The 25,956-nt window shown below is 37.8% G+C and overlaps 1 protein-coding gene across 2 annotated transcripts; it reads left to right on the top strand.

Annotated features, from left to right (window-relative positions):
- The first annotated feature begins 1,596 nt into the window (after window positions 1–1,596).
- On the top strand, window positions 1,597–22,742 carry LOC134207946 (probable serine/threonine-protein kinase MARK-A). 2 transcript variants are annotated; one of them, XM_062684035.1, is made up of 2 exons: window positions 1,597–3,539; window positions 22,453–22,742. In XM_062684035.1, the coding sequence occupies exons 1-2, from the start codon at window positions 2,677–2,679 to the stop codon at window positions 22,538–22,540; spliced, it is 951 nt and encodes a 316-aa protein (XP_062540019.1). In that variant the 5' UTR covers window positions 1,597–2,676; the 3' UTR covers window positions 22,541–22,742. The 2 variants fall into 2 exon arrangements, with proteins under 2 accessions (XP_062540019.1, XP_062540020.1); XM_062684036.1 differs by having other exon boundaries at window positions 22,471–22,742.
- The last annotated feature ends 3,214 nt before the right edge of the window (window positions 22,743–25,956 follow it).

Consider the following 25,956-nt stretch of genomic DNA (forward strand, 5'->3'; position numbering starts at 1 on the left):
AATATCAATATTATTGGATGGAAGATATTTCAGTAAGCACGATTTCATCGCCGCGATTGTCGTGATTGTCGCGTCACGTGTGTTTGGGGAAAACTCGCAGTCGCAATTCTATCGCTTGGCGACTGCGATTCTGTCGCCGTTGGTATGGAAGCATAAATGGAACATTGCCTGCAGCGACCCAACGATAGAATCGCGGCGACTAGTTGTCGCCGTCGCGGCGATAAAATCGCCTAGGTCTGGGGGAGCCTTAACCCGGAAAGTAAGCTGAAGCCATGGAGACCTCAGTTTGTCCATTAATGATTGGCACCTCAACCACGATCGCAATCACTCCCGTTCTAGAAAATGTGTAATGGGGTAACAACTCTATCGACTCTATTGACAAAAACACAGTTCTTGGCGAAGTAATTAACTTGAATGAAACCATCACGAAACAATCCCATAATTTTAAAAATAATTATGAATAAATGGAAACAGTGGTCCTAGAGTTGCTAATTGGGGGGACTTTATCTTCAACACTTTGGTGGAGACGCATGGTACTTCGATATGGAAAACTAGTCCAGTCTGTCCATAGACTTTTGTGTTTTCAATGATGAGTTCTTTTTATTATTCAAGATTCCATTATTTCTGGATCTCTTCCCCTGAGCAGTATCAGATACAATAAATATCCTTTTACAGCTCCTTCACATAATACTTTCTTGAATGGTCATATCCTATACCAACAGCAACAACAAAGTAATCTTCTTCAGGAGAAATTAGCTCACTTCAAAATTCAAGTCGAAATCCCTCTTCAGAGGCGCACACACAAGTAGTAGTACCTACTGTTCTACCTGTCTGGCACCGAGAAGCAACGGCATGGCCGGATTTGCTGCTGCTGCCCGTCATGTCAAGCCAATTTCCAGCGGCAACAAAAGCATTCACTAGGGTGGGGGCAAGTCACGCAAGAGCACCAACCGGCGACGGTGGCACGGGTAGCAGCATTCAAGGCAAGAGAGAAACTGAGCGAGAGTGAGCCCGTATTCTGCGGCGGAGGCCCACTAACTATGGTGGAAATCATGTTTGCTATGACCACAACACAACACGGCAACAACAAAAACACGACCCCAGACTTGCTGCGGTGAAAACTCCGGCAAAGGAAGAAGGCAAACGTGGTGTATGATTGAAGGCTAATAAAGGTGTTTCTTGCTGCTGTGCAGCGATAACATGATGATAATAATGATGTTGGTCACGGTGATGGGCGATGATGGTGCTGAACTGGTGTTGAGATCTGGATATCGAGAGGCGAAATTGCTTTATTGGGGTGGAATGACAAATTTCCTTCCTGAAGGCTGATTTCACGGTTTGCCAGTTTTCGGTAGCCTGAAGCAATAAAGCATTTCTGCTGGCTGCTCTCCGGCATGATCGTAGTCAAATGCTTTCACTCTCTTCTCTGCCGATTGCGGGGGGTTGCTGCCCCCATCTGTTATACCGTGACCGCCGTTGCAGCGTTGGGCGATGCGATGGTTGGGGTTGAATTAAACATGTGTTTGTCGCCGGTGTGGCGGAACAAGTGGAGCCCAATAACAGGACGATGGCGCTTCTGTCAAGTGAGAAAAATCTGAGAAGAGAGCGAGTTCTTGTTCTGGCTGAGAAGCGTTTTTTTTTTGTTTTGAAGGTGCAGTGACGACGTCTAGAGCATGGCGAATACTCGAGGTGGTGGTTGAGATTGGCCTAGGCTTCCGTGCAGACGTGCCACCGAACCAGCCAGCAAATGGGTGAGTGAGGAGAGCGAGTAACTCGCGATTGTGTAACATCTAAGGCCACGCTATTTCGGTTTCACTGGTGTGTGCGGTCTGTGTTTGGATCAGGAATTTAAAAACTAGGAGGCTTAGTTATAGAACGAAAAATAGTTGACGTTTTTCACCTGCCCTATTCGCACAGCTAGACTGTGTTTCCGCGGGGTCGAATTTGTGGCCAGTTCCAGTCCGTTGATTTGTGGTTTTTCGTTGCCGTCCGAAGGAAAATATTAGTTGTGCATTCGAAACTTACGTCTCTCTCGCTTACTCTGGAGCACACGGCAGGCAGACATATCACAGCCCAGCTGAATAACCGACCGCAGGCCAGAAAAGGAGAGCAGATGCGTGCGTGTCTTCTGGGTGTTCTCCAAGACGCAACTGGCCAAGCGAATCAACGAAACTGCCATCGACATCGGCAAACGGCAAAGGTGCTACTTGTAGAGCTTATTTATATTTGCTGATAAAAATGCAATTTAAATGAATCGTTTGGACACGATCCAAACGATTGCTGTTGTCGGAAGTGAAGACGAGAAGCGATTTCAAAGGGCCATTAACAACAACGTGTAGCGGCGGCAGTGGCAGGTGCTATCAACAGTGTAAGAGAGATGACGTGTGCATAAATTTTAAACCTTCGTTTAGATCGTGTTTCGGATGTTGTGTTTCTGTGTTTATCACTCTGTGTAGATGTGCATATCCATATATCACTGTCTGTTTGAACGTTGTTATTGTTATTTTTATTTGTATCGAAAACGGAAGCACAGCTGAACGTTTGAATTTTATCGAGCTCGTAGAATAGAGGATCATTTTATCCTAAACGAACACCAACGTATCGTGATTTTGAAAGCAATATAGTTAATAGTTTGAGATTTAGTAACGTCAGTTTTCGTGACACGACAGCGACAAAATGGGTGCGGCCAGTACCGGTGCGGAATCGTTGGAGTGTTGCAACAACCAAGAAGAAGGATCCGTCCGCAATAATCTGAATCAAAATCACCAACCGAACAGAGCACAGCATCAACCAGCACCCCCAGTAGCTCCGGTACCGCTGGCATCTTCCGAAAACAATCCACCACTGCCATTGGTATTGATCTCAAGTTTGAACCACCAACCCCCACCCACCACTTTGTTGCAATCACCGCCGTTGCAACCACTGCACCTAAACAATATCAACCAACAGCAACAAGCCCAACGCAACAACCACCTTCACTACACGCTCGACATCGAGAACAACAATCAAAGCAACCATTTGTATGTAAATCCCCAAGGAAACTTCAACTATGATTACTACTTGCAAACCTTCTTTGATGAGCACGACTACTACAACCAACTCAACAACAACCACGCTCACAATTATGCCGGAACTGTGTCGATCTACTCGGAAGCCGAAACACCCATGACGGTGGCAGCCTCCAACCTGTCCGCATCCTGCCAGTGCCTATTCCTTCGCTACTGCAAGCATAAAAAGCGTGCATCGTCCTCGTGCTGTCAACGGCCCCAGCCGAAGCTCGACGGTTCGAAGCAGAAGAAATCCGCCCCATCCAAGGAACCGGAGAAGAAACCAAAACCTTCCGGTGCTGCTGCCCCTCGTGGTCGGGGCGCCACCGGTCGTGGGATGGATACCAACGATGCCGATCCGTTGATGCGCCGCCCTAGGCGCCGAAAGGAGAACAGTGAGCAAGATTTGGCCTCCAAGCAGCAGCAGCAGCAACAACAACAACCTCAGCAGCAGGGCAGCACCGCATTCGATCAAAAGCAACAGCAAGCGAAGTAAATATGAGCCTCACTCTTTAATCCTTTGTCCTGCAATTATCCTTACAACCTTGTTACACATAAACTCACACACACACATGCACACGCATTACATGCAGCTGCGGCTCACAGTTGTTGGAGATGGTCGTTGACAAAGCGAAATTGTTTTATTCTGAAAGGTGTAGGAATGTTCTTTAATGAGTATCTTTTAATTCTACATTAATAATGAAAATTAATGTACAACAAAATCTTAAAATATGTAAATTTGTAAATTTGTAAATTTGTAAATTTGTAAATATGTAAATTTGTAAATTTGTAAATTTGTAAATTTGTAAATTTGTAAATTTGTAAATTTGTAAATTTGTAAATTTGTAAATTTGTAAATTTGTAAATTTGTAAATTTGTAAATTTGTAAATTTGTAAATTTGTAAATTTGTAAATTTGTAAATTTGTAAATTTGTAAATTTGTAAATTTGTAAATTTGTAAATTTGTAAATTTGTAAATTTGTAAATTTGTAAATTTGTAAATTTGTAAATTTGTAAATTTGTAAATTTGTAAATTTGTAATTTGTAAATTTGTAAATTTGTAAATTTGTAAATTTGTAAATTTGTAAATTTGTAAATTTGTAAATTTGTAAATTTGTAAATTTGTAAATTTGTAAATTTGTAAATTTGTAAATTTGTAAATTTGTAAATTTGTAAATTTGTAAATTTGTAAATTTGTAAATTTGTAAATTTGTAAATTTGTAAATTTGTAAATTTGTAAATTTGTAAATTTGTAAATTTGTAAATTTGTAAATTTGTAAATTTGTAAATTTGTAAATTTGTAAATTTGTAAATTTGTAAATTTGTAAATTTGTAAATTTGTAAATTTGTAAATTTGTAAATTTGTAAATTTGTAAATTTGTAAATTTGTAAATTTGTGAATTTGTAAATTTGTAAATTTGTAAATTTGTAAATTTGTAAATTTGTAAATTTGTAAATTTGTAAATTTGTAAATTTGTAAATTTGTAAATTTACAAATTTGCAAATTTGTCAAATTTAAATTTTTAAATTTTTAAATTTCTAAATTTTTATATTTTTAAATTTTTAATTTTTAAATTATTAAATTTTAAAAATTTTTGATTTTTCAATTTTTAGATTTTTAAATTTTTTTTTGACATAGCTTAAAATATGCCAGCTTTAAAATTAAAAAGAAATTAAATGTAAAGAATAAATAAATTTTATTTATCTTAGAATTTAAAAATAAGAAATAGTTGTTTTTATTTTGATTCGAATTTATAATTTTTATATTTCGAGACTTAAAATCTTTGAAAATTAAAATAATTTTTTATTTCCCTATATCTTAGAAAAATTTTGATTTTAAAATTTAAAAATTTAAAAATTAAAAATTTAAAAATTTAAAAATTTAAAAATTTAAAAATTTAAAAATTTAAAAATTTAAAAATTTAAAAATATTAAAATTTAAAACTTTAAAAATTTATGAAGTTTCAAAATTTAAAAAATTTAAAATTTAAGAGTTTAAAAATTTTAAAATTTAAAACTTTAAAAATTTATGAAATTTAAAATTTTAAAATTTTTAAATTTTTAAATTTTTTAATTTCAAAATTTCAAAATTTCAAAATTTCAAAATTTCAAAATTTCAAAATTTCAAAATTTCAAAATTTCAAAATTTAAAAATTTAAAAATTTAAAAATTTAAAAATTTAAAAATTTAAAAATTTAAAAATTTAAAAATTTAAAAATTTAAAAATTTAAAAATTTAAAAATTTAAAAATTTAAAAATTTAAAAATTTAAAAATTTAAAAATTTTAATATTTAAAAATTTAAAAATTTTGAAGATTAAAAATTTTAAATATTTAAAAACTTTAAAACTTAAAGATTTAAAAACTTAAAAATTTGAAACTTTTAAAAATTCAACAATTTAAAACCTTAAAAATTTAGAAATTTAAAAAATTAAATATTTATAGATTTAAAAATTTAAAAATTTTAAAATTCAAAAATTTAAAAAATGATTAAAAACATAAAAATTGAAAAATTCAAAAATTTAAAAATTTAAAAATTTAAAAATTTAAAAGGTTAAGAATTTGAAAATTTAAAAGTTTAAAAATTTAAAACTTAAAAATTTTAAAATTTAAAATTTTTAAAATTTTCAAATTTAAAATTTAAAAAATTAAAAATTAAAAAAAATTAAAAATTTAAAAATTTAAAAATTTGAGAATTAAAAAATTTGAAAATTAAAAAAATTGAAAATTTAAAAAATTAAAAATTCAAAAATTAAAAAATTAAACAATTTAAAAATTTAAAAATTTATAGATTTGAAAATTTAAAAACTGAAAAACTTAAAAATTTTAAAATTTTAAAATTTGAAAATTCTAAAATTTAAAAATTTAAAAATTTAAAAATTTAAAAATTTAAAAATTTAAAAATTTAAAAAATTTAAAATTTAAAAATTTAAAAATTTAAAAATTTTAAAATTTCAAAATTTTAAAATTTAAAAATTTAAAAATTTAAAAATTTAAAAATTTAAAAATTTAAAAATTTAAAAATTTAAAGATTTAAAGATTTAAAAATTTTAAAATTTAAAAATTTAAAAATTTTAAAATTTTAAAATTTTAAAATTTTAAAATTTAAAAATTTAAAGATTTAAAAATTTAAAAATTTGAAAATTTAAAAATTTAAAAATTTAAAAATTAAAAAATTTAAAATTTAAAAATTTAAAATTATAAATTTTAAAATTTAAAATTTAAAAATTTTAAAATTTAAAAATTTATATTTAAAAATTTGAAAATATCATTAAAATTTATTTATTCTTTACATTTAAATTCTTTTTAATTTTAAAGCTGGCATATTTTAAGCTATGTCTAACTTTTTTTTTTACTTTTTCTGATAGTTTTGATATATATAAAATAAAGATTGTTTTCCACATTTATTCTCAACTTTTAATTGCATCAAACTTCCGTCTCCTACCACTGTGCGACCGTGCCCTGTTTACACACAATCAGGCTAATTTGCATAAAATCAATCCGCGTTCTGCGATGTCGATGTTGTCGCTGTCGCCAGTTCACCCGCCGCCACCGCCTTAATTATGTCACATGCTGTTAGCGTACGCGTGCTATGCTTCTCCTGTCGGTACTTTGTGTAGGCTAGGGACATGCGTGCGTATGTGAGTAGGTTGGGTGTGTTCTATTGCGCCACATGTCCCGCACGCACGCACGCATCGTCCGGTGCCTAAAAACGCTTACGCTCCATTTCATTCTCGCTTTTGCTCTGTGGCCTCCTTTGTTGGTTGGCATCTAGTCCAGGCTATAATAGTAGGCTTTGCTTTCACTCCCCTCCCACTGTGCGGTGTCACCAGTCTTCAAAAAATCACACTCTGGGAGCTGCTGAGATTCATAAAATTATAGAAAGATCAATCCCAATCACGCAAACGATCCCAATCCAGGCATGCATTGTCTTTTTCCACTTTGTATGGGAGGATTGAATCCTGGGATTTAATCCCAAAACATTTGATGCTTTTTGTACAATCCCAATCTAGTAATCTATTTGACATTATTCAGTAATTCAATTTCACTGAAGTGTCAGTCAAGGTTTTTTTTTCACCCAGGTAAATTTTGTTTGTGTAAAATGTGTTATTGCATTTCACAATCAGTCATTATTCATTGCAGATAAGGCTGCAAGACATATAATATAGTTTACCAGCAATCCTGCACAGTGCTGTATTCCATGGGCATTTTGAGGAGCTGAAACGATCGATAATCCACTACCCAATCGACGATAATAATATCCAAAATCACTCCACAATTGGTGATAATCCAAAAAAAAAAATACCAATAGAATAAATATGATAAATAGTTTTGTTTTATTGGAATAATTATTTAGTTTCATATATCACAATGCTATCATCGGTAACCCATAATAAGAAGTATCGAAAAACATAGTTGAAGAAGAAAAGAATGCACTGTTCTTATTTGATTTCAGTACAGTGATTGACCTTTTTTTAACCAACTCCAGCCGTTTGTAATGGGCCTTATATAGCTTAACTGCTGTAAGGGTGATTATACGACTACTTTTTGAGATGTTGCAACCCCCTCCCCCCGTGTGTACTGTCACTATATCTTTGATCCCTTCTCCCTTCAAACTTTATGTGGATGGTGGGAGGATCTATGATTTTTCGACTTCTCTAAAAATAGCCATTTGCATAGCAGTTTCTTCCACACAGAGCTTAATTTCAAAATATTAAAAACCATCAAAGAAAAAATCTTCGGTATTTTTTGACAATCCTGGCGGTTGTCAACATTTCATTTCTGACTTCCACGGGGAGCTGGGCTCCAGTACAGTGGACGATTGGTTTTAACACACCCTATCGGTCTTAGCCGAACGTGAAAGGATGGATGAACAAACATTACTTCGAGCAACAGGATGGTTCAGTTCCGTCACGCCCAACCAACATTTAATACGTTCTCTCGCGGAAATACCATAATGTTGATGGTCGTACCTGAGAGGTCGTACTAATCCTTCTTGAACGGTATTTTATATCATTGTTAGGTTTTACAAAGTATTATCAGGTTCCTCATCTCTATAAAGCTCTGTATCCTTCGAATTCCACCATGGAATATAGATACAGATTTCTTGTCTTCTACAGTATTTTAATGAAAGCATCAAAAAAATCTTTCAAATTCCGACTTCACTACTTATATTAACCATACCTATAATTTATGTGCATTTTCAGTTTATTTGACTCTTAATTGAGCAAGAGACCGTCTAAAACGAATTAAGTACTCTTTATTTAATTCCACCAAATTATTTTCGATATCTTTGCAGATACGTATTTCGACCACACAGTTGGGGTAGAAATACGTATCTGCAAAGGAATCGAAAATTAATTAGTGGAATTAAATGGAGAGTACTGATTTCGTTTTAGACGGTTGAATACATTCCACTAAAAGAGCTTTATATATCTTTCTGAGCAAAAGAGTTTTCCAAAGATTTGAATCTAGGATTGAATCCGGGCATCAATCATGCATGCTGAGATTAGAAAAATTAAGGATTTGAAACAATCTCGAAAATAAGGATTATTCCAAAGCATGCTTGTTTCAATCTGAGAGTAAAAGGATGCTCTTGAAACACTGGGTGTCACAAACCGATAAAAGCGCTTTCGGTTGCTGCGATACTGCGATGACGGGGGCGAAATGAAAAGCTTTCTTTGTTTGCTTCGGCGATGCTATGATGGGGAATGTTTGGACTTGACCTTGAAGGATGCGAAGGATACGATTGCGGAGCAGGAAGATTGACAGTAGAGTTGACCGACGACGGGGCAAGATCGTCGGTTTTTTGTTGCTGGGGGTTTACCGTTTTCTTTTTGCTGTTGTATGCATAAAATCGATGGTATAATCGATAGAGTGATGGCTTTGTGAGATGTTTGGCTTGAAAGATTGAACAAAGATTGATGAAGGCCAACAGGCCTTCCAAGTATTTTCAAATGCAAATTTTCGATTATTCTCTACGTTGTTAGTACATTCTTATTTTTCTTTGGTGGCCATTTCTTTGAGTAAGCAAGTAAGGCCATTTATAAAGTTTCAGTTACTCTACTTATTTTAGTTTAGTTACTGAGTACCTAGATCTAGATTGCAGTGTGCAAATTCGCTGCATAATCAACATACTGATACGTCAAATGCCGCTTATGCTTAGTAGTTGTTGCAGAATGCGGAATTATGTTAACATCATTCAGCATCTTGTGGACATGTTATCTCTGATTTCGACGCCCTCGGCAAAAACCAGAAAGGAAAGGAAAAAGTGTCGCTTCGACGAGTTTTTTTTCTCTGCAGTCAAACATCCCACCCAGACAATTCTCAACTTTTACTGTCCGCTCTCGGAACTTTTTTTTCTCCATGTTATAACTTTCCATGTTTTCCTTTTGTTTCTACCCGGAAGATTGAGTTATTGTGGGCCATTGCCATGGAGCCTAGAGTCTCCCAAGCACTCCAACCACTTCCGGCATATTCCATTCCATTTTGCGTCTCCGGCCACCCGCCACCCTCGAATAAGCGGTTGTTCAAAACAATGCGGCCCGCCCGGAAGTACCGGACCCAATCGGATCCGGTCCGGCTCGATTTATTGCGGTGCCAAACAGAAAAAGCTAAATATGCATAGAGGGGGAATTTATTTTTCTTTGGCATTGTGCTTCTCGATTGGTTGCAATATTACCAGCCCACTCAGGATGTTTTTTTTTATTCGAGATTTTTTTAAATTTATTTTAGGACCGTACTGTGGTGATTCTTGGATAGGCATTTTGTGATCTATTTCTATACGAGTTGTAAATCCGTAAATGATATCAGCACAGATACACAACACAACATCGATATGGAACCCTTTGCAGAAAATTGTAATTCCAATAATTGGCAGCAGTTTGAACATTGGTTCTCTCGTTTCAATGATCACAGATATTTGTATTAGCAGTTTACGTACCAGGCTGTTTTTTGTGTGGTCGCTGTGTTGCACTCGATGAATAAATCCATATCGGAATCGGTCCGACTTGCTTCCCTTCCGGTTTGGTTGGCGGTGATCCATCAAAAAGGTGGATGGGGCAGCGTGAAAATTGGCTTGCTTTAGTCATGCATGATGGATGAATTGATGATGGACTGGAAATGGTTCCGAGCGGTGTGTGTGTGTGGATTACTGATAAAATTATGAGAGCAAATTGAAATAGATTGATGCTTTTTTACTGTTATGAGGATCATCGCAACTAATTTGTCATAAATTTAACAATTTTTACATCGCTGAAGTACAGTTAAACATCCGGCTCAGCAAGATGGTACTCATTACTTTGAAGTTGGTATGCAGCTTTCAACTATCGCAAAAAGAAAGGCAAGTAATAGCCAAGAAAATATGTTGACCAGTACGGATCTGGTGAGTAGAGTGAGTTTCTTAACACTGAAAGCACATGTAATGAAAGTTAAACGGTGCTGTCACATTTTATTGTAGAAAACATTTCTTCCATTATTCTACATATAATAAAATAAGATTTGGTAATCAGAGCAACAGTTCCGTCTCAATTTTAAGTTTTATTTGATAAAATGAGTTTTATATATGGAACCCATGCTGAGTTGGAATCAGAGGAATGAGTACGAAGTTGATTGCGGTCACTGCTGTTTGTTTGTTGACCGTAAAAAACAGTCTGTGTCGCTGGGGCGAGCTTCTGCTTTCATGTTTACAGAAGCGATGAATGGTTTCTCAACTACTGGCCATTCCTATAATAGCCATGCCCGCAGTCTATCGTCCTTGTTCTCCTTTTTACTTGACTTTTGTTGGCTATTTTTGATCTGAAAAATTTGGAGACACTCTCAGTATCTTCATCTTTTCTTCCAAGTTCATTTATTTGGTAGGCTCAGGCGTGTATAACACTTTACGGAGCCATGTTTTTTTTGTGATATGTACAATCAATACCATTTTATTATACAGTTAGTAAGAGAAGGGTAGAAGCCAACGTACTCGTATCGACTCGAGGTCAGTAAACAATGTGTAAGGATGGACGGAGCTTAGGATTCGTACCTTTATATTCTCTGTATAGTTGAACCATTTTGGTAGCTGGCTATAGTGTTACTATTTTGATGGATTTATGAGGAGTTTTGATTTCTCAATTTAAGCTAGCCAAATCTGTTTGCTTAGGTTTACCTATGTTAAGTTGACCGAGGACTCAGGAATAGCTATTGACGTTCAGGTTCTCATACTTATTGTTCTTTAATGTCTGTTAAAGAAAGTGTAACCCGAATAAACATTGGCCTGAACAACAACGCTGCCACACACTCTGGCCGTAATAATCACTGATGAAGAATAATAGTCTCTGCATATTTCGGTAACATTACAGAGGCTTACTCTGACAGTGCGTTTAAGATATTCCAACGATTTTATCCAGAGTTAAATCTTATTTCGATCTGCAGTAAATCACAGGCATACAAACAATAGGGTTTTTGCTCCTACGATGTACTTCAAATAGTCAAAAGACTGAGACCTGTATCTGTGTAAACGTTTTTGAAGCACTTATGTTCTAAATGCGCCAGGTGCTCACCATGATTCCTGTTTATGAAACAAATCAGTTTATTTGCCTTTAATAATAGCATGTTTGCATTGCACTCGTAACATTAGAAATTTTCTATCAACTGACTGAAAATGTGTGTCTGGTCCAATGTCTGCTTTGAGTTTGTCCATGCCGCAAATATCCTATTTTCTAAAAAAAAAATGTTAACAATTTGATCTTTTGAAGAGAAACAAATATGGAATATTACGTGTTTTTGGAGTATTCTGTCGCTATGATACAAGAGCTTCTCGCCAACAGTGATGACTTACGGCACAATATATGTAATTGAAGAGCACTATGGGTAAAATATTGTGAACGCTGAAACTTGCATGGAAGAATTTCGAGACACCTCTGAGCTGGAGGCGTCGCGCTTCGCAATGGAAGTAACATTTCCGAAAAACCTGTTTGGTTGAATTACAAATCTTAACTTAAATGCATTCTTCGATCACATTTCTATTTCATTGCTTGTTCACTTGTGTATTTTGGATTTACTTTTTATGACCGTTCATTAAATTCATAACAAGCATCCCACCAATGTAGAGTAAGAAGCTCTTTGATATTTGTGTCCCACCACGTATGGTGTTATTATATTCAATCTTATCCATAATAAAACCATTCTTGTTGCGGGCGTCAAACCAGGTAGAATCGAGGTTCATCAAATCCACTATTACACCGTTATCCCTACAAGTGTCCCAACAACACAGAGAATGAAACTGTCCTATAATGCTTAGCTTATCATTCTGATCCACCATTTTTCTTGTGGGTGTCACACCAAAGCAGAAGTAGAAACCCTTACATGCGGGAGTCTCACCAGACAGAATTATGATTCATCCGAACCAAAGTAGATAAACAAACGAATGCATGCATCTGTATCATATTTATTACTCTTTCAATACTCACGCGTCTTGGTTCGGTAATGGATTCGTGTTGTGCATCACACGTGATATTTTCTCACCACTGCCGTACAAAATAAAGCAGCACATGTGCTCGAGTTCAAATTTTTAAATGATTGATCAAAAATTTTCATATAGAATTTTAATTTTTGGGAGCTTTGCAACACTAAACAACCGAGAAGACAACCAATCGAAAACTGGCTCCTTAGCAAAACAGTTACAGAACTAAAGAAGTGTCACATAACTGTGTTGCAATACCAAGGAAATCGCATATAGCAGGCTATAGGGGAGAACGGTCCAAAATGCACCCCTGGGGCAAAATGTCCTCACTCATAAAATCACTAATATAATCTGTTGTAGTACATTTACGAACGATTATTACCATTACAATTCATAATTAGTTATCCATCATTGAGCCCCTTGGAAAAATTTAGCAAAATCCCTTCATATTCACTCAAATTTAACGACTTGCTATTCTTCCACCACAACCGTAATATTGTAGTTCATTCCATTAAGAAAAAACAAACAAGCATTCACCATCATTTTACATGCAATTGAGTCATTTTAGACCACCATTCGGGCGTTTTGCCCCTGGCCTATTTGTAAAACATTTTTTAAATGCGTTAGAAGTCATGAAAACCTTATTGTTTTGAATAGAAACCCGACTAGAAGGTCATATCAAAATTATATCAACCTATGTTATTATGTTATACAAAATTTTTATAACAAAATTTGTTAGAAACATGGTGCAGGATGTTGTTAAAATATCTAAATTTCTATCAAATTAGATACAAAATTAGATACAAAATATATTGTTTCTGTGCAGTTGTAATGTTTTCACAGTTCGTGATAGGTCTCCAGATTGTGATCAACAATCAGAAATTTTTGTTTTTGTCTGAACAAGAATATTTTTCGAGAAATTGAATCTAATAAGATTACAAATAAGACAATCTTTTTAAATTATATCAGCGTTATGATATCTGTATGGCTGGGAGACTTTGCTACATCTTTTTCAATTGCCTACTGTTGGGCAATTCGGTGTTAAGCATTTTTAAATCATATTATGATAAAATTCTGTTACAACATTTGAAAGATAATGGCTACTAAGAACAAAATTGTATCAAAATAAGTTATAAATATCACAATATGTTAATATTGAGTTCAGTTTCTGTTATGCTCTTCTAGTCGGGAAATCATTGTGAAATGTAGCTGGGTTTGTAAATTTTGCACGTATACGTTGAAAAGGTTGGGTATTTTTGTTTATATGGGCGTAAAGTTCGAAAAAGCTTAAGGGGTGCATTTTGGACCGTTCTCCCCTACTTTGGTGGATATCATTCATTATTTGTGCACTACCGTTGAGCTTCGCTTCATGTAGTAGATGCATGGAACGGGGTCGTTTGGCCGAAACCCATTTGGTCGAAAGCCACTTGGCCAAACAAACCATTAGGTCGAAACCCATCTGGCCGAAAGTTATTTGACCGAACGGGTCATCCGGCCGAATAGGACATTTGGCCGAATTGTTCATTTGAAAAGTGAGAAATGAGGTGTGAAAAGTGAAACGTCTCACTTCTCAATACTTATTTCCCGCTTTACACTGTGGAAAGTGAAAAGTGAGACGTCACACTACTCCCTTCTCAATTTACACTTCTCATAGTGAGAAGTGAAAAATGAGGAGTAAGAAGAGCATCTCTTTGTAAAATCATGATTGTTATTCGAGATATCAATTTTGTATTTCTGAAATTTTGCATATACATTTCTTGTGATCAAAAAACATAATTTGCATCATTGGCTTGCCATGTTGAAGACTCTAGCCTAACTTTTGATAAGGGCATAAGCAAAATCACCTTGAACACTTTCAAAAAAATTTAACTTGAAAACGGCTTGTCCGATCGTTTTGATGTCTTCGGCAAAGTTTTAGGTAATCAATGGGGCCTCGACTAGAAGCCCATATCAAAACTATATCAACATATGTTATTATCTATACTAAATTTGTAAAACAAAATTAGTTAGAAACATGGTGCAGGATCTTGTTAAAATGTCAAAATTTCTAACAAAAATTACACTACTTGAAACAAAAAACTATCAAATTTTCAATGATATGGAAATGCTAATATCATCTTCCAAACTTGGACGTACATGTTCATGATAGAATTAGAGGCGAAAGTATAGAATTGATAGTTCCGTTAGGATACGGCAGGCATGAAGAATGTATTTTATAGAAGTCGATTTGAAAGCGAGCGGAGGGCAATATTTGTGATGGCACATATCACACGACCTTCCTTCTGCCAAGCTCCCTTATGAAGGGGGAGGGAAGAATATCAGTATGGAAGCTGATATATCCCCACTGGCAAAAGGAAGGTGGTTTGACTTGCTCATATGCCATCGCGTGCGGAAGGATTTTTCTTTCGACGAGTACTGTCTCCAAATTTCTAATATGACATCAGCATTTAGTCGAATAGGATTTTTATTGCACAGTTCTGTTTTCTCATTGCGTCCGTCTCGTCGCATTTAACTTGGCTGCCTCGGAGAGAACAAAGCAGAGAAAGGCACTGCTGCTGTACCGTCGACCAATAACAGCTGAATTGATGGATGCCCCCACCAAGGGTAATACACTAAATTAATGATTTCGTGTGTGTTACTTCTACGTGAAGTTAAACGATTTACAATGATATGGAAATGCTAATATCATCTTCCAAACTTGGACGTACATGTTCATGATAGAATTAGAGGCCGTAGCCTAACGGAACTATCAATTCTATACTTTCGCCTCTAATTCTATCATGAACACGTACGTCCAAGTTTGGAAGATGACATTAGCATTTCCATATCATTGTAATTCGTTTAACTGCACGTAGAAGTAACACACACGAAATCATTAATTTCGTATCAAATTTTGTTACAATTTTATCATAGCAAACGAAATCGTTTAAGCACAGGGGAGCGGAAAAGTCAAAATTTGAATCAGTCTAGTGTTGATCGATGTGTTGATGAGAGAGGGAGTGGGTTCGATAACTACTCCCCCCTTTAAAAAAAAGAATCGGCTCGATTCGTAAGAGATGTTGACCTTTCAGGTTTGCGTCGCTTGGCATTTCTTCAGGTCTCTGTTTGTACCTTCTGAAGATCAGATTTGAGATTCGTGGAACGCATTTTCCTGACTATGAGGCTGGTTATGGTAATTACCAGTTCAAAATTAATGGTGGACATCGTGAATGGTGAGTTCGTGCCAATTTGGTGGGTGGTGGTAAAGTGCTCCAAGAATTTTCTGTTTTTGATATTAAACTCTTCGAGGTTCGGGGTTGGTTCAAAGCTGCTTTCTACTATGGAAAATCCGTCCAGTGGTAATATTATAGGGGACTCTGTTTGGATCACTTCGGAGTTCTCGAACTTAAATCCATTTAGATAAACGGAACAGTTTTGAAATTCGATAAGGTATGATCCTGTTAAGTTCCTGTCAGAGAATCCACAAGTATTTTTTACCTCAATCGACTTGACTGCTTTCAAAACTACGAGATTGATTTGATCTCGGAAGGGTTGGTACATTCGGTGAAAGAACAATCAGCTGATTGTCCTCTGAGTAAATTGGAGATGCATCTATCAATGAAGGTGGAACTGTTGCTTCTCGTAACGTGGGCATATTTCATTATCACAATTTTGTTTGCCTACTAGTAAAGGCTCTATAATACAATTTTCGAACAACTCCTTTTCTAATAATGGTATGGATATAGTGAATACAATTTTTGTTTGGTTATGATACGCGGAAACTTCTAGGAAGTCATAAATTTCTTCTGAGCTATTTATAATTTACTGATTATGGATCGACTTTACGTTTTAATTATATCTGTCTTTCTCAAGGGGACATAATCCCCGTGTCTAAACCTTGGGTAAATAAAAAACTCGTTGTAATAATTGCAAGACTGAGTAGCCGTTCAATAAATATAGCTATTTATAACTTCTAACTTATTTGAAGCAAATCCCAATTCTAATGATGATAATATGTGTTTCGAAAGAACTTGAAGTTTGAAAAGTTTATGGCTTCGAAAATATCTTCTAGATGCGATTTCAAAAAGTCTAGGTTTACATTGCTTTTGAAATCTGTTGCTACTCTATTATTCCTAGCTGCAATTACGTTTTTGGTAATCTGACTTTGTTGAAATTTTAACCTCCTGATAATCCTATTGAGTCTGTCTTGAAATTGCGAGCTTATAAGTCTCTGTTCATTATTTTCCGTAATTAAATTGTTTGATTTAGATGATAATTCTTCAATATTTTTGAGATCATTGTCGTCCAAATTTCCAGAAAGAATTTTGATTCCTGATCCGACAAAGTTGAACAATCCTCGTTTGGTACGGCATTAAGGTTGGAGTTCGTTAAAAAGTTCCAGAGTATTGCTTAACTTTGAATTCAACAGATCGGTTATTTCTGTGTGGTTTCCAAGAGAGTTCACACCAATTATATTGGTTTCTAGGTTTCTGAAGATGGGTTTGTACCGTTGTAGATCAATAGCGTGGAATTTTTTTTTTATTACCAGGGTAAGGCCGGAGTGCCTTCTCCGTTCAGCTCGGTCCATGGCTGCACTTCGCCAACCACGCAGTCTGCGGAGGGTCCGCAAGTCGTCCTCCACCTGATCGATCCACCTTGCCCGCTGTGCACCTCGCCTTCTTGTTCCCGTCGGATCGTTGTCGAGAACCATTTTCACCAGATTACTGTCCGACATTCTGGCTACGTGCCCGGCCCACCGCAGTCTTCCGATTTTCGCGGTGTGAACGATGGATGGTTCTCCCAACAGCTGATGCAACTCGTGGTTCATTCGCCTCCTCCACGTACCGTCCGCCATCTGCAACCCACCATAGATGGTACGCAACACTTTCCTTTCGAAAACTCCCAGTGCGCGTTGGTCCTCCACGAGCATCGTCCAGGTCTCGTGTCCGTAGAGAACTACCGGTCTTATAAGCGTTTTGTAGATAGTCAGTTTGGTACGGTGGCGAACTCTATTCGATCGGAGCGTCTTGCGGAGTCCAAAGTACGTACGATTTCCAGCCACTATGCGTCTCCGAATTTCTCTGCTGGTATCGTTATCGGCGGTCACCAGTGAGCCCAAGTACACGAATTCTTCAACCACTTCGATTTCGTCACCACCGATAGAAACTCGTGGTGGGTGGCTCACATTGACCTCTCTTGAGCCTCTTCCTATCATGTACTTCGTCTTCGACGTGTTGATGACTAGTCCAATCCGTTTAGCTTCGCTTTTCAGTCTGATGTAGGCTTCCTCCATCCTCTCAAAGTTGCGTGCCATGATATCAATGTCGTCGGCGAAACCAAATAACTGGACGGACTTCGTGAAAATCGTACCACTCGTGTCAATCCCTGCCCTTCGTATTAATTATTTTCCGTAATTAAAGCGATGTTGAATAGCAGACACGAAAGACCATCACCTTGCCGTAACCCTCTACGGGTTTCGAAGGGACTCGAGAATGCCCCTGAAACTCGAACTACGCACATCACCCGATCCATCGTCGCCTTGATCAACCGTATCAGTTTATTCGGAAATCCGTTTTCGTGCATTAGCTGCCATAGCTGGTCCCGATCGATTGTATCATATGCGGCTTTGAAGTCGATAAATAGATGATGTGTGGGCACGTTGTATTCGCGGCATTTCTGCAATACCTGACGTACAGCGAACACCTGGTCTGTGGTAGAGCGTTCACCCATAAATCCCGCCTGGTACTGCCCCACGAACTCTCTTGCAATTGGTGTTAGTCGGCGGCATAAAATTTGGGAGAGTACCTTGTAGGCGGCGTTCAGCAATGTGATTGCGCGGTAGTTGCTACAATCCAGCTTATCGCCCTTTTTGTAGATGGGACACACGACACCTTCCATCCACTCCTGCGGCAAAACTTCCTCCTCCCAAATCTTGGTAATGACCCAGTGCAGCGCTCTAGCCAGTGCCTCACCACCGTGTTTAAATAGCTCTCCTGGTAGTTGGTCAACCCCAGGGGCTTTGTTGTTCTTCAGCCGGCCAATCTCCTCCTGGATTTCCTGGAGATCCGGAGCCGGTAGAATTATGTCCTGCGCGCGTTCCCCCAGGTGCATCACCATACCGCCATCTTCGTCTGCCACATCGCCATTCAGGTGCTCTTCGTAGTGCTGCCGCCACCTTTGGATCACCTCACGCTCGTTCGTAAGAAGGTTTCCGTTTATGTCCTTACACATATCAGGCTGTGGCACGTGGCTCTTACGTGAACGGTTCAACTTCTCATAGAACTTTCGTGTGTTATTAGTGCGGTACAGTTGCTCCGTCTCTTCACGGTCTCGATCTTCCTGCTGACGCTTTTTCCTCCGGAAAATCGAGTTTTGTCTGTTCCGCGCCTGTTTATATTGTGCCTCGTTCGCCCTCGTGCGGTGTTGCAGCAATCTCGCCCATGCTGCATTCTTCTCTTCTACTAACTGCTCACATTCACCGTCATACCAGTCATTTCTCTGATCCGGGGGCACCGTGCCAAGTGCAGCGGTTGCGGTGCTACCAATGGCGGATTGAATATCTCTCCAGCCATCTTCAAGAGACGCTGCGCCTAGCTACTCTTCCGTTGGGAGTGCCACTTCCAGCTGCTGCGCGTATTCTTGGGCTAGTCTACCGTCTTGTAGCCGCCCAATATTAAGCCGCGGCGTCCGACTTCGCACTGCGGTAAGTGCGGACGTTCGTGATGTCGGAGAAGAATTTACCGTCGATTAGAACGTGGTCGATTTAGTTTTCCGTTTCTTGGTTAGGTGATCTCCATGTGGCCTTGTGGATATTTTTGCGGGGAAAGAAGGTGCTTCGGACTACCATTCCGCGGGAGGTTGCGAAGTTTATGCATCGTTGGCCGTTGTCATTCGATACGGTGTGCAGACTATCCGGTCCGATGACCGGTCTATACATTTCCTCCCTTCCTACTTGCGCGTTCATGTCACCGATGACGATTTTGACGTCCCGCTGTGGGCATCCATCGTATGTCTGCTCCAGCTGTGCGTAGAACGCTTCTTTCTCGTCGTCGGGTCTCCCTTCGTGTGGGCAGTGTACGTTGATGATGCTATAGTTGAGGAAACGGCCTTTAATCCTCAGCTTGCACATCCTTGCGTTGATTGGCTGCCACCCAATCACGCGTTGGCACATCTTTCCCAGCACTATGAAGCCGGTTCCCAGTTCGTTGGTGGTGCCACAGCTTTGGTAGAAGGTAGCCGCCCGATGCCCGCTTTTCCACACTTTCTGTCCTGTCCAGCAAATCTCCTGCAGCGCAACGACGTTGAAGTTGCGGGGATGTAATTCATCGTAGATCATCCTGTCGCAACCTGCGAAACCTAGCGACTTGCAGTTCCATGTTCCAAGCTTCCAATCGTGATCCTTTATTCGTCGCCTAGGTCTTTGCCGATTATATCGAGTCGTATTATCTCTTATATTGTTCGTAATTATTGGTTTTCCAGGCGGCTTATTGGGCCTGCGCAAACCTCCTGTCTCGCCGGAGAGCCGTCGTGTCAGGGCTGTTTAGCGTCCCACCTAACACCAGGACTTGGGCTTGTGCGCTTTGAGCGGCACACGGTCGCTTTGGCGGAGCCTACTTGTGGATACATGCAGCTTTTTATAGAGGTTTAACAGGGCCCACTGTCAAACCCCACCACATCCTAGGCAGGCGCCACAACTCGCAGATGGCCTAGGGAGGATCGTCAAGCCCTTGGACATAGTCCCTGCTGCCCCCATTGCCCAAAATATTAGACACTCTTTTATGTATAAGCAATAAATTGCCCCCAAATTAATTCCAAATGCGTTCTAAACCAAAATGATTTTTTGGCAAATGAGTGAAATGATGCGTTTTAGCATGAAAAATTCAAGCGTGATGCTTTCCTTTAAAATCGCTGACGATTTCGTTCGCACGGGAGCGCTCGTTGATTGAGATTTATGAGTGATTTTAACAACACTGGGCACAGGGCTGCAATGCACTATCCAGTATTACATTTGCATTAAGATCAGATAGAATTTCTGTACATTCATCATAGTATTCATCTACAGGTCTATTACCTTGTTTGAAGTATGGAATTTTGTTCAGAATTGATGAGAGATCTCTCTTGTCGCCAAATCTATCAACTAATTGAGCCATTATATCTGCCCATTTGCATAACGTTTGATTGTTAAGCAGAACCTCATTGGCTCTACCAGTATTTAGTCTCGGATGATTGAAGTATAGACCGTTTCTGCTTGATCCTTTTCATCATCCGGCACTTGCGCCCTTACACAATTCAACTTTTGTTCTACGGAATTTATCCATGCGGTAAAACTTAGGCCTTTGTCAAAAGTTAGGCTAGAGTCAAAACGGCAAACCAATGATGCAAATTACGTTTTTTGATCACAAGCAAAATTTCAGAGAAATCAAAAATAAATCGACCTTCGATTTTACAGAGAATTGCTCAATTATGTTATTTACTAGTATTTCTAAGAGCTTGGACCCAGCACACAGCGATGTTATTCCACGGTAATTTGCGATGTCCTGTTTATCCCCTTTTTTAAACACAGGAAACATCATTCTTTTCTTCCAGTGGTCAGGGAACTTTGACTGCATCATAGAGTTATTGCATACTAGCAGACCCGACGAACTTCGTTTCGTCTAAAATTGATTTATTCTCTGATTAGCTCTCGAGTAAAAAATAAATTGGAGTTTTATTTGTATGGGAGCCCCCCTTTCCAAAGCTGGGAGGGGTCTCAAACCATCTTAAGAACCATCCCCGGCCCCAAAAACCTCTGCATACAGTTTTTTGTTCAGCAGTTTCCGAGTCTATAAGGTTCAGACAGACAGATATTCATTTTTATGTATATAAGAAGAAGAAGATAGATAAGTTTGATAGTACCACCCGGACCTAATTTTTGACTACGACTCTCAAGTTGCTCCCGGGTTGGGAGAAAACTATTTATAAAGCGAAATATTCTCCACTGCTAGGTGTCATTCGCAACTTGATTGTAACTTTACAGATACGTATTTCATTCTCAACAGTAAGGTCGTATTCAGTGTCTCGTACTCGTAGTCATGTACTTAAGATGGTCTTACCATGTCTTACTGTTGAGGTGGAAATACTTATCTGTTAAGTTACAATCAAGCGGTTGTAATGAATAGGATATTATTAATTCGTCTTATGACAACGATCTTGTCCAATACACGGGTTGGTACCAGGATACAAAGGTCTTTCGTTTCGCCAGTCCAGTCTTTTAAATTTATCTATTGCAAATGAATTTAGATATTTGTTTTGTTAAATAGTGTCAAACAATAATTGTAAATGAAGAATACTCGCATCAATAGTTGCAATTATATTCATCAATCTACAATTGATTGTTAGTTCCCATGTTCTAAGACTCCAGGAAAAATTAAATGCTCATTTCCGAATAAACTACATATGTAGTGAAACAGATTTCACGGTAATTATGAACCAACGTAATTCCGCATATTAGTCCACATCGGAAGCAGCAATAAGCGCTTGGCTCGCCACCCCCGCCTCCTTTTTTAGAGTTTCCACATTTGGGCGAGCAAGAACTTTCACCCACCAGAGTAGCATAGCTAGTTGTAGTAATCACCTGGCAATTAGTCGATCTGCATTAAGCCGTGTCCAACAGCATAGGGTGGCATCACAACCCACTCTCCCACACACTTGCAAGGGTTCGGACAAAAAAATTTCACACAAACACATACAAACAAACTAGTTGGGAGCGGCATGGCGCCTCCATGTAATTAACTTTCTCCTCCCACACTCCCGTCCCGTGACATGTTTGCTTTCTAAACCACAGCTTTTTCCTCCTCCTGAAAAACAGCATTCGCCATCTATTTGGCCTCGGTTGCTGCGATTGTCGCACCACCCACTGATGTGCTTTTTTCGCTTTCTCTTCTACTTCTCTTCTACCGTTTTTTCTTTGTTGTGCCGTTTCATTTTTTTTCGACACTTTTGAGTTTCGTTCCACTGGACAGGTTTCAACGCTGCAACCCACTGTGTGCTGAACGCGTGAGCATTACAAATTGCCACCAGCTTCCGCCTTAGCCAGCTCCCGCCTGAGTACCAGCCGAGAATTACAAAGCAGGAAAAAAACAGTACAAATTGCATCCCATTGTCTGTGTTTTGTTGTGCACTAATCACCGCCAATAAAGTGTAAGGAAGGGACGGAAAAAAAATGATGACGACAACGCGCCTTGACAATGCTTCTTTTAATTTGATCGCTGAGTTTGAAGACGGTTTAGTCCCTGTACGTCCCTGTATAAAGGGTACTTTCTTAGGTTCCAAATGGGTTTTATTTCACTTTCAACATTTAACTAGTACAACTTTTTAATAACTTAACTATTGAAGACTTTTAACCGACACATTTCGTACTCCTATCATTGGCATTATGTCGATGGTATTGATGGTACTATAATGAATTTTCAACGAAGAACTTATTTTCGAAATTCATTTTTTTTGTTCGACTGTAATTTACTCCTTTCAACTACTAAATAAGCACTCTGCGTAGACTGAAACAATTTGAATTATTGTTATCTTTATTACCGAGATTTTCAGCCCGTGTTCATCTCGTAACATATTGAAATCAAATGTAATGTAGTTATCACTTGCTCGAGTAAGGGAGTGTTCAACTGCAAACATAATTTTTATATCTGAGAAAGTGTTATAAATAATTTATCGTGTGTATTAGTGTTTTTAAAGTATTATGAATTGGCATTTAAAGTAATGATAAAAAAGTATTTATGATATTTTAAATTTTAGCTTCAAAACGCTATATTATAAGTTTTCTTTGTTATCCTTCCAGTACATGTAAGGCTTTTCTTCCTAGCGGCAAAATGTGCACTTTACTGCTGACTGTTGTTGAACCACGCCTAAATCCTCGATCAATGATGTCAAGAAAAATAAATGACCTTTTTCAGAAATCTTGAATTTTGTCTCACACATTTGTATGTTTCTTTCTTCTCCTATGTTTGGTTTTTGGTTCGGTTTTTCTCTTTCTCCTTTCAGGTGAGTACAAGAGACACAAAACTCCAACATATCACATGTTCACACACGCATTCTGTCACGGGTGTTTCTGCATATAGTAGAAGTACACTTTGATGTTGTCGTTTCTGTAGGCACTTCCTGGTGATTAGAATTGAAAGAAGCCAAGCCATGACCAGTTAAACAGGTAACATTCTATCATTACAAAACTCCAAATAAAATAATGCTTCTTCACATACTAATTTTGTGCGATTATAAATCGTTCAAAACAAAGACATTACATTTACAACAAGTAAACCATAATCGGGAATAATATAACGTAACAATTTCTGAACTTGAGTCTCTCGTCAGGTTGACAATCACTTTTACCAGCATCACGTCTCGTCATTACTTCTATGGTTGCCTCAGGTGGAGGCAGTACGACGAAAAGATTCGTTGATTGGGATGTCAGGGGGGATTCCTATGAATCATTATCCCAGCACTGAGTAAATGCGCAACAAATTGACTCATTAACCTTTTAGCACGCACGTGGTCTAGGATCGTTCATGCAAGCACTGTAGTGGTGTGGCACGCTGCCGCCTCTAGCCGTTTCAGGTATCAGACCCTCGCTTATGTTTTTCCATCTATTAGCAGACTCGAATTTGGAGGTGATTAAGCTGCAATGAAATTTTAATTAATGCCTTACAATAGCATTAAAATTCGATCCACTATTGCAACAATTCCGCCGATAATCTCCAATCCGCACTTGCATTAATAATGTTGAGATTCAACTGGTTTACATTTGATTTAATTTTATCAATGAATTCCATTACTCACATTGGGATCCTTTAGAATAACAAATTTTGTTTTTTCTGATCTAGTTGAGCGCAACACTGCTTATCCATTTCCAATTACATACCCTTTGTTTTTCTTTAAATTTTTCTTAGTTCTGTCATGGGTCCCCTTACATAACATAGCCCTATCAGTGGATGATAATCACCGTGTTGCCATACGGTCTCACCGCGCGAATAGATTTGTAATGGTTCACCGTAACAGATCTTCGACCCGTAAAGTTGGTTGTCCATCAACCGATCAGCATTATTTCCTACTGTTTGGATGTGTGAATTATGAACTCCTCGTCTCGTTGGGACAGCTTGAAGAACAAATTTTCTTAAACCATGGCTTTCAAGCTATCTGATTGGCAACAGCGTCGATACACCTATGCCTGGCGTATTGTAAAGCTCCATAATAGGTAGTCGGTATTGGGCAATGTTCCTCCAGATTCCCTGAACGATTGGCGTCCCCAGGTCCGATTCTACCGCGTGTAGCCAGCGTGTTTGTTGCCTTCCACGAAGCGGCCGGCCTCTATCCGGTTCTCTAATGGATATTGTTTTCGCTATTCTTTCTTCTGATATTCCCACTAAGTGGGGCTGGTCACTGAAGTCTCTCGTATTTTAAACGATACACAGTATTTACTGTAACCACATCTTCATTAAAAACTACCCCAGCACCAACACAACTAGGTCTTCCTCTATCTCTACCCGTAACCATGCACTTTGTTTTGGTAGAGTTGATGGGGCTGTAGGACAAAAGGTCGAAGGTCAAAAGGTCGAAGGACAAAAGGTCGAAGGTCAAAAGGTCGAAAGGACAAAAGGTCGAAGGGTCAAAAGGTCGAAGGGACAAAAGGTCGAAACAAAAAAACTGCGTCAAAAGGTCGAAGGACAAAAGGTCGAAAGGGAGAAAGGTGCTTCGTTCTTATTTTTTCTCCCTTTTACCTTCTATTTTCTTCCTTCTTTATTTTGCCTTCCTCGTTCTTCCTTCTTAATTCATATGTTTTCTTCCTTCCATTATCCTTCCTTCTTTCTTATTTCTTGCTTTTTTCTTCCTGCTTCCTTCCATATTTCACCTTCCTTTTTCCTAACTTCTTTCTTCCTTCTTTCTTCTTTTTTTTCCTTCTTCCTTCCTTATTTCTTTCTTCCGTCTTTCTTCATTCTTTCTTCCTTATTTTCTCCTTCTTTCTTCCTTCTTTCTGCTCTCTTTCTTCCTTCTTTCTACCTTCTTTCTTTCTTTCTTCTTGTTTCCTGTTTTTCTTCCTTCTCTCTTTCTTCCGTCTTTCTTTCTTCTTTCTTCCGTCTTTCCTCCTTCTTTATTTTTTCCTCCCTTTTTTCTTCTTCCTTTTTTTTCCTTCTTTTTTCCTTCTTTTTTCTTTCTTTTTTCCTTATTTCTCCCTTCTTTGTTCTTTATTTCCTCTCTCTTTATTTCTGCCTTCCGTGTTACTTGCTTCTTCTTCCTATCTTTGTTTTTGTTTCCCTGTGTCGTCTCTCCTTCTTCTTTCTTGATGATTACTTCATTGTGTCTTATCTAATTTTTCTTCATTCATTCTTCATTCATTCTTCTGCTTTCCTTCTGCTTTCCTTCAAATTTCTTTCGTTTTTCTTCATCATTTCTTCCGTCTTTCTTCTTTCTTTCTCCTTTTTTTTCTTTATTCTTTCCACGCTTAT

The sequence above is a fragment of the Armigeres subalbatus genome, chromosome 1, assembly GCF_024139115.2.
Source record: "Armigeres subalbatus isolate Guangzhou_Male chromosome 1, GZ_Asu_2, whole genome shotgun sequence".
Taxonomy (NCBI): Eukaryota; Metazoa; Arthropoda; class Insecta; order Diptera; family Culicidae; genus Armigeres; species Armigeres subalbatus.

What these genes read in the sequence shown, in the direction of transcription:
- LOC134207946 (XM_062684035.1), top strand. Translation starts at nt 2,677, where the DNA reads ATGGGTGCGGCCAGTACCGGTGCGGAATCGTTGGAGTGTTGCAACAAC. An exon ending in CAAAAGCAACAGCAAGCGAA is followed by an intron (nt 3,540 to 22,452) that starts GTAAATATGAGC and finishes GACACTTTTGAG; the next exon opens with TTTCGTTCCACTGGACAGGT.